Source organism: Pristis pectinata, chromosome 3 (assembly GCF_009764475.1).
Source record: "Pristis pectinata isolate sPriPec2 chromosome 3, sPriPec2.1.pri, whole genome shotgun sequence".
In the NCBI taxonomy this organism is placed as follows: Eukaryota; Metazoa; Chordata; class Chondrichthyes; order Rhinopristiformes; family Pristidae; genus Pristis; species Pristis pectinata.
This window is the reverse complement of record NC_067407.1, coordinates 45,627,758-45,640,461: the sequence shown is the minus strand read 5'-3', so window position 1 is coordinate 45,640,461 and position 12,704 is coordinate 45,627,758. Positions and strand designations below refer to the sequence as shown.

Genomic DNA, 12,704 nt, shown 5'->3' with positions numbered 1-12,704 from the left:
TAATGTGGGGCAAGAAGGAGAACTGCTCCTCCTGGGTCCACAATAATAGTCCATACAGCTACCAGCCAAATCTTATCCCTCATCCCTCCTGAGCACAGACTGCTTACAGAAAAGCTCAGCATGTATCCAAGGCAATTTGTCTGACCAGCGAGCAGCACTGGGGTACTCAATTACCATATGTAGTTTACTGGTGTTGTGTAGTTGAGGCCAAATCTCAGTTTTTCAGGTGGATGTTGCAGGTGTGCTGGCCATTTTGTGTTGGTTTCCAGTGCTGTATTCTGGCCCATGCAGTTGTTTGCAGAGGAACTATATTCCATAGATGTGCCTGAAATGTGAAAGGCTATCACTGTATAAAGCTGATAATTGGCACAGTCATACAATAATACAGGTGAATACAGAGCAGGCACAGTAGTGTAGGGCAGGCACGGTAGTGTAGTGGTTAGCATGACGCTATTACAGTGCCAGCATCCCTGGTTCAATTCCGGCCGCCGTCTGTAAGGAGTTTGTACGTTCTCCCTGTGTCTGCATGGGTCTCCTCCCACATTCCAAAGACGTACGGGTTAGGAAGTTGTGGGCATGCTATGTTGGTGCTGGAAGCATGGCGACACTTGCGGGCTGCCCCCAGAACACTCTGTGTAAAAGATGTATTTCACTGTGTGTTTTGATATACATGTGGCTAATAAAGATATCTTATCTTACCTTAATTAATACCCTATTCATAAAGCTAATACAACAGATACCAACATAATAATGTAATTAATAGTACCCATAAATTTGACACCAGCACATGCTGGCAACACTACCTGATGTCTTCACTCATACAATCTGTTGACAATTCCCTCATTCTGTTACCAGTGCAGTCTAGGACTAATACCTTGATACCTTTGCCAGCAAAATTTAGTATCATTGCCTTCACAACCATTACTTGTAAATCTGACACTAATACTCTGAAACCTTCACTAGTGCAGTCTCATGGCAAAACATTGAAACCTTATTCTATAGTGTGGTGTCAAATATTTGTGACAAATTGTTGTATGATGACAAAAAATCCCCGATAGTTTAGACGTAGATTGTTGATGTAGGTGTATCATATTTATGATACAACCTTGATTTTGAATAAAATGCCAGCCCCCCCATTTACACCATGACCAAACTCCGACCCTTTCTTTATGACATCAAGTTGTCCAACTACAACAGCTGCACCCAGTCACACAGTGTTTTTCTTGACATCCTGTGGACAGCAGTACAACTTAATGTGAATATAAATGGAGTGATTGATTTCAATGAAATTTTATGCAATTGATATTGGTTTATTATTGTCACTTGTACCGAGGTACAGTGAAAGACTTGACTTGCATACCGTTCGTACAGATCAATTCATTACACAGTGCATTGAGGTAGTACAGGGTAAAAGCAATAACAGAATACAGAGTAAAATGTCACAGCAACAGAGGAAGTGCAGTGCAGGTAGACAATAAGGTGCAAGGTCATAACTACGTAGATTGTGAATTGTGAAATTGTTTTACAGAGGAGATCACAGTGAAATGGCATTCATTCTGTAATTGCTTTTAATTCTGTTTTCATTTTAGCAAACCCTGAAAAACATATTCCATGTGTCCATCAATTATTAAATCTGTTAATTTGCAGATAATGTTTTTGTGGGTGCAAGTAAGCAATAACAGCCTCAGATTTAAATCATGGGGAACTTGGGAACCTCTAATGTCCTGTGGTGGGTTGAGTCAAAGCTGAGGCCCATCAAGTACAGTTCAATTCTGCTAAGTGAAAAACTAGTTTGCTGAGAAATCTTGCAGTTGGTTCAGAATTTTTGTTATAAGGATAATTTTTGAAAAGGTTTGTATTATAGCCCATTTAACTATTCTGTCGATGACTCAGTTAGGTTAAATGCTTAGAGTGTTAATGGTTACACACATTCTACATGAACATGATTCTATGTTTAACTCATCTCTCTGCTCAAAAACAAGGTTTCACATTGATTGATTGTGTTAGGTGTGTCAAATATTCTTTCACTGCTATTTGGATTGTGTTTCGGTATAACTGAAAAATGTAAACAATTATCTTTGATTGGTCAGAATTATCTATTTGGATCAAAAACAATGCTTATGTCTCATCTTTCATGGTCAACATGTTTGGGTGTACTCAACAGGGTGCAGTGAGTAGAATGAGACACAAGAGGAGAGAATGGAGATGTGGTGAAAATGGGACTGAAAGCTGTGTTGATGTGATGGAAGAAGTGGAGAAGCAGAGGTGAAAAAGTCAGAGCAGGAGCAAGTGGCCAGTTAATGGCGCAGCAGTAGGAAGGAGGGATGGACAAAAGGCCAGCGATGATGGGTCCACGTGGGAGATAAAATGAGAGTTGCTGATAAAATGAGACATACTGTAAATGGAATTAAAGCCAGACAATGATTTTAAATACAGGTCAGATTTGTCTCTTTGCTGGATTTCTGATTGTTTTTTCCATTGAAAGGCTTCCAGTGTAGTTTTATGAAATGGTGATATTCTAGGCTGAGATTGACTGGGACTCCCATACTGTAAAGGGATTGGATAGGATCAAGTTTGTCAAATGTGTTCAGGAAAGTTTCCTTAATCAATATGCAGAGGTCCCAACTAGAGAGAGCGCAATACTGGATCTCCTCTTAGGGAATGAGACAGGGCAGGTGACAGAAGTGTGTGTAGGGGAACACTTCAGATCTAGTGATCATAATTCCATTAGTTTCAAGATAATTATGGAGAAGTATAGGACTGGTCCGCGGATTGAGATTCTAAATTGGAGTAAGGCCAATTTTGATGGCATCAGAAGGGATCCAGCAGGTGTGGATTGAGATAGGCTGTTTTCTGGCAAAGAGGTGCTTGGTAAATGGGAGGCTTTCAAAAGTGAAATATTGGGAGTACAGAAACTGCATGTTCCTGTTTAGAATAAAAGGCAAGGCTAGCGGGTTCAGGGAACCTTGGTTATCGAGGGATATTGAGGCCCTGGTAAAGAAAAAGAAGGATATGTAAATATTATGATAGACAGTGTCTGATTAGGGATAGTGAACATGGCTTTGTGTGTGGTTGGTAATGTCTAACCAACCTTGTAGAGTTCTTCGAGGAGGTTACCAAGAAGGTTGATGAGGGAAAGGCGGTGGACGTTGTCTACATGGACTTTAGCCCAAGATCTTTGACAAAGTCCCGCGTGGGAGGCTGGTCCAGAAGGTTAAGTCATTTGGCATTCAGGATGAAGTAGCCAATTGGATTCAACATTGGCTTAGTGGGAGAAGCCAGAGAGTGGTAGCAGATGGTTATCTCTCTGACTGTAGGCCTGTGACTAGTGGTGTGTTGCAGGGATCGGTGTTGGGTCCGTTGTTGTTTATCATCTATATTAACGATTTAGATGATAATGTAATAAACTGGATCATCAAATTTGCCGATGGCACCAAGATTGGGGGCATCTTGGATAGCGAGGAAGGCTATGAAAGCTTGCAGCGTGATCTTGACCAGCTAGGAAAATGGGCTGAAAAATGGCAGATGGAATTTAATGCAGACAATTGCGAGGTGTTGCACTTTAGGAGGACAAACCAGGGTAGGGCTCTGAGGTGTGTGGTAGAACAGAGGGACCTGGGAATAAAGATCCATAGTTCCTTGAAAGTGGCGTCACAAGTAGAGAGACACATAAAGAGAGCTTTTGGTACTTTGGCCTTCATAAATCAGGACTTTGAGTACAGGAGTTGGGATGTTATGTTGAAGTTATACAAGATGTTGGTGAGGCCAAATTTGGAGTATTGTGTGCAGTTCTGGTCACCTACCTACAGGTAAGATATCAGTAAGCTTGAAAGAGTGCAGAGAAAATTTACGAGGATATTGCCGGGACTTGGGTTATTGGGAAAGGTTGAATAGCTTAGGACTTTATTCCCTGGAGCACAGAAGAATGAGGGGAGATCTTATAGAGATATACAAAATTATGAGGGGTATAGATAGGGTGAATGTATATAGGTTTTTTCCCCTAAGGATGGGTGAGACTAGAACTAGAGGACATAGGTTTAGGATGAAAGGTGAAATATACAAGGGTAATCTGAAGGGAAACTTCTTCACCCAGAGGGTGGTGTGAGTGTGGAACAAGCTGCCAGAGGAAGTGTTAGATGCAGGTTCAACTGTAACCTTCAAGAGAAGTTTGGATAGGTAAATGGATGGAAGAGGTTTGGAGAGATATGGTTCGGGTGCAGGTAGTTGGGACTAGGCAGAAGATCAAGTCGACATGGATTAGATGGGCCAAAGGGCCTGTTTTTGTGCTGTAGTGCTCTATGACTCTAAGCCAGCTCATAAGGGAATATATTAACAGGACAGATAGTGTTGCAGAGTAGAGTTCAGTGAAAGGGTAATGATATTAGGAGGGGTGACTAAAAGCTTGAGTAAATGGGTATATTTCAAGGAGGCTCTGGAACGAGGTGGAAAAATGGTTTATGAAAAGAATTCCAAAGCCTAGGACCAATGTGAGTGAAGGACAGGCCACAAATGGTAGAAAGAAGGGAGTGGACATGTGCAAGTAACACTACGTACATATAGCATAATAACAGTAATAAAAATCCAAACAGAAAAACTAAAGAAAATAAGATGGGATACAGCTATTAACTAAATCTTCATCCAGTGTATTAGAATGTGAATGTGATAAGGGAATGATAAAATGACTAAATTAGTTTGGTTAGGAAATAGAATGGGGCAGGTAGTTAAGTCTTGTGGCCTTACAGTAATGGTCCAGCAGTCATTTCCACAGAGGCAGACAGCATAGTGCTCAAATAATGCACTTTCCAAGAGGAGAAAAGAGCGATTTTTCCTCCTGTCTGGGAATGTTGACATCTATTCATCAGCTGACTTGGAATAGAGCAAGGGTTGGAACCAGGATCTTGCTGGTCTCTCTGGTGGTTCAGTTCCAAACTGATTAATGCATCTACAAGTCACCAGACTGAGGAGGCTGCATACAAGCAATTAATGTACTTCACAACCATGGCGAAAGTTGTTACTGAGGTGATAGATTATTGAACAAAAGGTCTCTGAATTTAAGATTTATCACATTGGTAACAGATGTCTAATAGAAATGCTTGGTCTTATCTAGATGCTTGGTCTTATCTAGATTAGGAGAGATAAGTACGAGAGGACATGGCTTTAGGGTGAAAGGGGAAAGGTTTAGGGGAAACATTAGGGGGAACTTCTTCACTCAAAGGGTGGTGGGAGTATGGAACGAGCTACCATCTGATGTAGTAAATGCGGGCTCACTCTTGAGTTTTAAGAATAATTTGGATAGGTACGTGGACGAGAGAGGTCTGGAGGGTTATGGACTGGGTGCAGGTAAATGGGACTAGTGGAATAACATTTCGGCACAGACTAGAAGGGCCGAATGGCCTGTTTTCTGTGCTGTAGTGTTCTGTGGTTCTATGTTGACAGTAGTAAATAAGTGACTTAATTAATCGTGTAAGGTAATTAAATATGACTGGGAAAACAGACACCCATTGTGGAATCATTTTCCTCAGTAACTGTTCAGCATATTTTGATTGTGCCAATTTGTGAAAGTGCTTGGTTGTTCCCTCTTTTATTGTCAATAAAAGTTGAGTGGTCTGAATAAAGTTTGACATGGTTTCACTCCATTCCCTTCACCAACAGGGAGCTTTTATGGCAGTGTATTTGCAATGAACTATCTAACTGTCACTCTGTATAATGGTGAAGCTGCTGGGGCAGTGTGGCATGGGCAAACTATCTATTTTACTTCACAAAATCTTTATGCCAGATGCAATCTGATGTAACCAATTAGCACGTCACAGATAAATATTAGGACAAATGACATTTAAAGTTGGCCTTGAAAATGTCAATTACAAACTGGAAATCCAGTCATCAAAATTAACAACAAATTATTTGCCGAATGGTACAGATGCAGGGAGAAAGCTGTGTGTGGCATGTTGCTGCCATTACATCACTTTATGAAGTAGAAAACTCAGGAGCTTAAGTCTCTTTAAATTGTGGGAAACAAAATCTTCGAATGTAACTGTCACTTTCTAAAATGTCCTGATATTGCAGTGCTGGTGAATCAAACATGAAATTAATTTGCGTAGTGATTTAACTCTGTTGCAAATTATGTTCATTAGATGAACGATTGTAACCTGGCATTACGTCAACTGCAATTATGCCTGTCATACAGTCGCATGCAAGGGGTGGTAGGGAACAGTCAACTCTGAAGTGGGTACAAATATTGAGCCAGTTAAAGGGAGCTGTACAAGCACCAACAGCAATGCTCATTTTCCTGCCCCTCTTCCTCTTGATATCTTGATACCTGTGCAGTGTAAATGGAAACAAATTCAAATAAGCCTAAATGACTCTCATTGTCATGACATGGTTTCAGACCATGTCATATTCAGACCACTCAACTCTTATTGGCAATAAAAGAAGGAACAACCAAACATTTTCACAAATTGGCACAATCAAAATATGCCAAACGGTTACTGAGGAAAATGATTCCCACAATGGGTGTCTCTTTTCCGAGTCATATGTCATTATCTTACATGATTAACATTGACATTGTTAGTTGGCCTTTTGGGGTAATAACCCAAACCACCCAGTGGGATATTGTTAGAATCAAACTGGCTACTGATTTATGAAGACTAAAGAGAGTGCTGATACTGCTGCTAATTTTGTGCTTTATAGAGGGTTCTATATGGCTGGATGTGTTTTGCAACTACTGGGTAACTGAAACTGGTGGGCACAGGGTCAGTATCACAGCCTTCAACAAACCCAAACACTCTCACCACCCCCCCAACAACGAGAGCATTGGTTTAGGGTACAATTCTTTGTCTTATTAGCCATGCAATATAGTTGGTATCTTGCCTTGTTTATTGCAGGATGTAGATATTCTGTGTTTTCTTTTCTCTGCAGACTGCAAGTGCTGGGAGACATTCAGTTCGAATCACAGGCCTCAGTACCATTGACTTTCGAGCTGGATTTTCACGAAAACCAACAATGAACTTTAAGAAGATTGGAAACAGACCTGTACAAGGTAAGTCTTTACTGAACCTCTTTTTCCCTCTGAGTGCACTTTCATGACTAGGCTCAATGATGGTACAGGCAATGCAAATAATTTGAAGTTAGAGCATGAAGTGACCATATTAAAAATTCACACTTCTGAGCCATGATTTTTGATTCTGTTTTATCCAAGTCCTATTTGGTTTGTATCCCACTTTTCAAACAGATGAAGAGAGAACTTTTCTCAGATTATTTCAAACAGTGGCGTTCTACTGCTATATTTTGTCTCTGAACCATTTTATCTTGCTTTTGCATCTTGTATTTCTTATACTAACAGGTATCCCAACATACCTACTACTGAATACAACTGGACTTGCTCCTCCTGCTAGAGTGGATCGTGTGGAGCTTCTCAGCACCTCGGGCATTTCATTGAAGACTATTCCAATCAGGTATTACCCTGACCGAAAGCCTTACAGCATCCTGAACGTGACTGAATTTATTCCACCCGATGAAGCTTTTTTCCTGAAAGTGACTGGGTACGATAGCAAAAAGTACCTCTTCCAGCGAGTATCCAGTGTGTCATATTCCAACATTGTTCCAGGTGAGACCTAAAATCCTGCATCATCAGGCAGTTTTTACCATTATCCTACCACTGTATTAGTAATAAACATATTACCGTTTTCATGTGAAATTCATTTCTGCTTTTTACATAAATTGCTTAACACCTTAGAACAGTGAATAAATGATTTAATTACCATAAGCAACTTCATTCTGCATTCATTTTACAGATGCCATACCCTAACAGAATCAGAATCATATTTATTATCACTGACATATGATGTGAAATTTGTTGCTTTATGGCAGTAGTACAGTGCAAAGACATAAAAATCTATAAATTACAAAAATAAACAAATAGTGCAAAAAGAAAGGAATAATGAGGTAGTGTTCATGGATCATTCAGAAATCCGATGGTGGAGGGGAAGAAGCTGTTCCTGAATTGTTGAGTTTGGGTCTTCAGGCTCCTGTGCTGCCTCCTTGATGGTAGTAACGAGAAGAGGGCATGTCCTGGATGGTGAAGGTGCTTAATGATGGATGCTGCCTTCTTAAGGCACCGCCTCTTGAAGATGTCCTCGACTGTGGGAGCGTTGTGCCCATGATGGAGCTGGCTGAGTCTACAACCCTCTGCAGCCTCTTACAATCCTGTGCATTGGAGCCTCCATACCAGGCGGTGATGCAACCAGTCAGAATGCTCTCCACTGTACATCTGTAGAAATTTGTAAGAGCCTTTGGTGACATACCAAATCTCCTCAAAATCCTAACTAAGTCGAGTCACTGGCATGCCTTCTTCATGATGGCATCAACATGTTGGGACCAGGGTAGATCCTCTGAGATGTTGACGCCCAGGAACTTGAAGCTGCTCACCCTTTTCCACCACTGACCCCTCAACGAGGACTGGTGTGTGTTCTCCCAACTTCCCCTTCATGAAGTCCACACTCAGTTCCTTGGTCTCGTTGACACTGAATGCGAGGTTGTTGTTGTGACGCCACTCACCCAACTGATTTATCTCACTCCTGTACACCTCCTCATTGCCATCTGACTCTGTTGATGTAATCATCCATATAAAAGCATCAGTAGTGTATTTGTGCATGGTCCTATTCAGAACAGAAGGACATTTCCAGCAGGTGACTGTTGGATACTGAACAAGATTTGCAATGTAACCTTCCCATTTCCCTTCCCTAGTTTGGTAACACTGAGGCTGATATTCGTGTCTCCGTAATGATGATGCAAGCTCTCTGTGCAAAGCAGGATTTGGCTGAACCCAGCAGTGATTTTATCAACTGAGCCATTAGAGGAGCTGCATTTCACATTCCTCCCTAAAATAGGGTTTTTCATCAGTTAAATCAATGCACCACTCTGGGCTCTTTGAAGTTTGTTAGAAGTAATCTTTGCTGAAACCATTACACATCAGATGATTCACATACAAATAATTATTTCCAATTTATTTTCAAAGAAGAGTTTTCACCACCTTATGTGCTTATTTGCTAAAAAGAAAAAAAAAGATCCAATTGTTACAGCAGTTTTGTAGCAAAGGAAATTCCAGGTGACTAATGTAGTGTGGTAACCTCATTAAAGCCAGTGATGGACCACTGCAAATAATCTTGCAGCAAGCCTAACATTCCATAGCATAGTACCCGCTGTGAACACGTTGTTACTCCATGGATGTAGTCATAACAACAGTTATATGCTTTTTAATCAAAAAGGTTTAGGTAGATCTGTTGGATGAAATTGCTTTTGTGTTCTCAGATTACCTGTAATCACTTGGAACAATTTTAAGACCTGCTGCCTGGGAGAACCAGGGTAATCGTTGATTATCACCAGCATCTAAATCATATTTTCTGCAACAAGGGACCCATGACCAGATCAAGTCTGGTGCTTGCATGTCCCACTGTTCCCACCCTGTCATTTTACAATTACATTGAATGCTTACATTTCTCTAGAAAGGTTCTGTATTATTTGCACTTCTAACAATGTTCAGTTTAACAGTTGCCACAAGAATTAAGGTACACATAAAACCTAAAAGGAGTTGTCAAATAAAATGAAATAATCAGCTTCAGAAGAAAAAAGGCTAATTTTTTGGGTAGAGGCGTTGCACTGGGGACCAGACTCTCAAGCTGAGTGAAAAATTGGCCAATTAGGCTTTCTCATCTGGATCAAAGCTGTACTGACAAAGGGTTACTGTTTGAAAACTTAAGCTTTCATTTATATATTTCTATTATTTTCTCTTTGTAATTTTAGAAAAGTTTTTTTTAAAATGTTATATTGTAGCGGTTGCTACCGCGAAATAAAACAAGACGCTAGTCGATGGATTGTCAAACAAGAACTGGTTTATTTTCCCGCCTTGCGTGGGCCTTTTAAGGGAGACTGTTCCCGCCCAATGCAACCGGCAATGACGTAAGTACTACGTCATCAAGACTTACCCGCGCACGGGTTCTCTCCGTTGCTCAGGAAAGACGAGGCCTGCCACCATCTTGGGCCTCGTCGCTCCGACGCCGCGCGACCCGACTGTCAAGCCGGTTCGCCTGATCGGACGGTGAGTCGCTACAATATGTACACAGTTGATAATCTTTCATCTTCAATATATAACACTTGGAAATGTAAGAAAAGGAAAGTATTTTGAACAATGGTTGCAATGGTGCTTCGTGTGAGTGGATCTTTATTTTCATTGTTGGAAAATTAATGTTCAGTTTTAGGGCCAACTTGTCCACAGAGTAATAGACTGAACAGAAGTGCACAGATCAGACATTCTCAGTGAACCATTTGTTGTCCACTTCTGGAATTTTGGGGTATTGACCCAAATTAAATGCAATCTTTGGCAGAGGATTAGCATCCTTTTAAAGCTCCAATAAATATTCAGTCTCATTCTCTCATATATTGCCCTCCATTGTTAATATTTTATGCATTCTGGTTGCATAGCTACTTAACATTGCAGAAGGTGTTGGCTATTAGTGAGTGTTCTGAACTTGCTCGCGTGGGTCAGAATGCAGATGTTAGCAGAGGAATCCAGATCCAATGTTAGCAGTGGAAAAATAACTGTAAATGTAAGAATTTTGAGGTCATATTTATCAGTTTTATTTGCTGGCTGCTGACATAAGGCTGTGTTGGCCAGCAACACAGAACACTAATTGTGGCAGATCTTGCATTGACCAAACATCTCTGGCTCCTACCACTGAGCCATACTGTTTCTTCCAACATGGCCCTGAGTGCCATTTTCAGCTGGGAGCTTGGCCTCCGCAATCATTTTTTAAAATGTTTAATAAATACACTCACTCACAGACACAGTCACAGACAAGCTCAAAGGCACACCTGGGAAATCTGTGGAAGTTCTCAATTTGGAGTCCACTAGCTTCGCACTGGCAGAAGGTGCTGCTCCTGGTGTATCCCCACACCTGGTTGGAGCTCAGCGATCTGAAAAATAGCAGTCATCTGTGTTTGCCATTGGTGCCATTTTGCAACTAGCAGCTGGGTTGAATTATTGTGAGGCAAAGGCAAATAGACCACTTTTATATTACCTCTAGCAAACTAGTATTGGAGCTGTTTCAGTAAAATGAATGAAGCTGATCAGAATTGAGATGCTGTGGCATATGTGTTATTGCGGTAAAAGATTCTCCATGCGTCTATTACCCAGAAACGTGACTTGAGTTTATTGATTTAATTTGGTGGCAAATATCCACCTACTCCCTCCATAGATTTAATTAAATAAATTCACAAAACTTGACATATTTCCTTAGGTGCTCCAAAGGTCACAATGCCAGCACATACTCCAGGTTATTACCTGCAGACAGGCTACATCTCATGTACCGTCGACAGTCTCATCCCTTTCACACTGCGTTTCAGCAGAGCTGGTTCAAAACTTGGAACAGACCAGTTTTACAAGTATGTATAAAGGATAAATGTTAACATTATTTCTCATGTTTCTTACTATCACTGTCACTTCCTTACCTCTTACTACCACTTGTTCTCAGGTGTGAGCATAGTAAAAGGGTCAAAAAAACATCGACTCATCAGACTCCTCACCCTAATTGCATTGCATACAGTATATTGAGAAATCAAATACAGCAGTAGTCCCAGTATGGACTGGATACAGAAATGGTGCTCAAGGTGGGAACTTTGCACTTGATTTTACCCTTATTTCCTCTGTAATCTCACTGTTATAGCAATAGGAAATTTGACAGTTTGCAATTCGTTAAGCCACTAGGTAATTGGATTCATACACAACCTCCAAATTATTTTGGAAATTGGCTGGCTTGACTAGGATGCACAAAAGTGATTGAAATATAGATAAAATATGCAGATGATTTCAATATTGATAAAAATCTACAAATAAAGTGAGTCAAACATTTTTTTACTAGAATGCAAGATGTAGCTATTGGCAAGGCCCACGTTCATTAACCACTGCTAAATGCCTCTTGAATGGCTCGCTAGGCAGAAGGCAGATAAGTGTCACTTCTGTAGTTCTGGAATCATGGATTGGCCAGGATGGGTAAAGATGGCAAATTTCTCACCCTGAAGTGCATTAGTGTGCCAAATAAGTTTTTACGACAATCCAGCACCTTTGTTGTTACCACTACGGATGGCAGCTTGTTAATCCAGATGTATTTAATTCTGTGAATTTCAATTCTTCAGCTGCCGTGGTGGAGTTGAAGTTCACAGCTCTGGATCAATAGTCCAGATAAGAGTTCAATGACATAACTACTAAGGTAGTTGGCAGGATGAGACAGATTTGGACCAACTGCCATTGGTGGTTTGCATTTGGTGGTTGCAGATGGATGGAGCTTTTTTTTGGGATGAAATGACCTATGATGTAAAACAGGCAACTGTGTTTTTGTCATTTGGCAGATTTGAAAAGGAGTCTGCTCTCCAAGCAATGGGTCACCATTGTTAAAAAATAAAGTGTGCTGCCAGCAGTCTATTAGTTGGTTATTGGCTCTGAGTCTGTGCCACTGTATTTATTGGACAAATGCAAAGAATGCAGGCTTCCACTGACAAACTCCATTAATTTGTATTTTGGCTTCGTGTTGCCCACAATGAGAGACGTCATTGCCGGGGTTCAGAAGTTTCTTTTTTTTCTAATTTAACTCAAAAATATAGACATCTTAACAGCCCAGAACAAAGAAAAGCAAGCACCATTCATCATGTCCTAC

At 40.7% G+C, this 12,704-nt stretch overlaps 1 protein-coding gene across 1 annotated transcript in view; it reads left to right on the top strand.

Moving 5' to 3' along the window:
* hmcn1 (hemicentin 1) overlaps positions 1-12,704 on the top strand; it is a 361,968-nt gene that overhangs the window by 107,459 nt on the left and 241,805 nt on the right. The window contains 3 exon segments of the mRNA XM_052011513.1: positions 6,916-7,036; positions 7,340-7,603; positions 11,292-11,436. Of these exon segments, the coding sequence (XP_051867473.1) occupies positions 6,916-7,036; positions 7,340-7,603; positions 11,292-11,436 (530 nt within the window).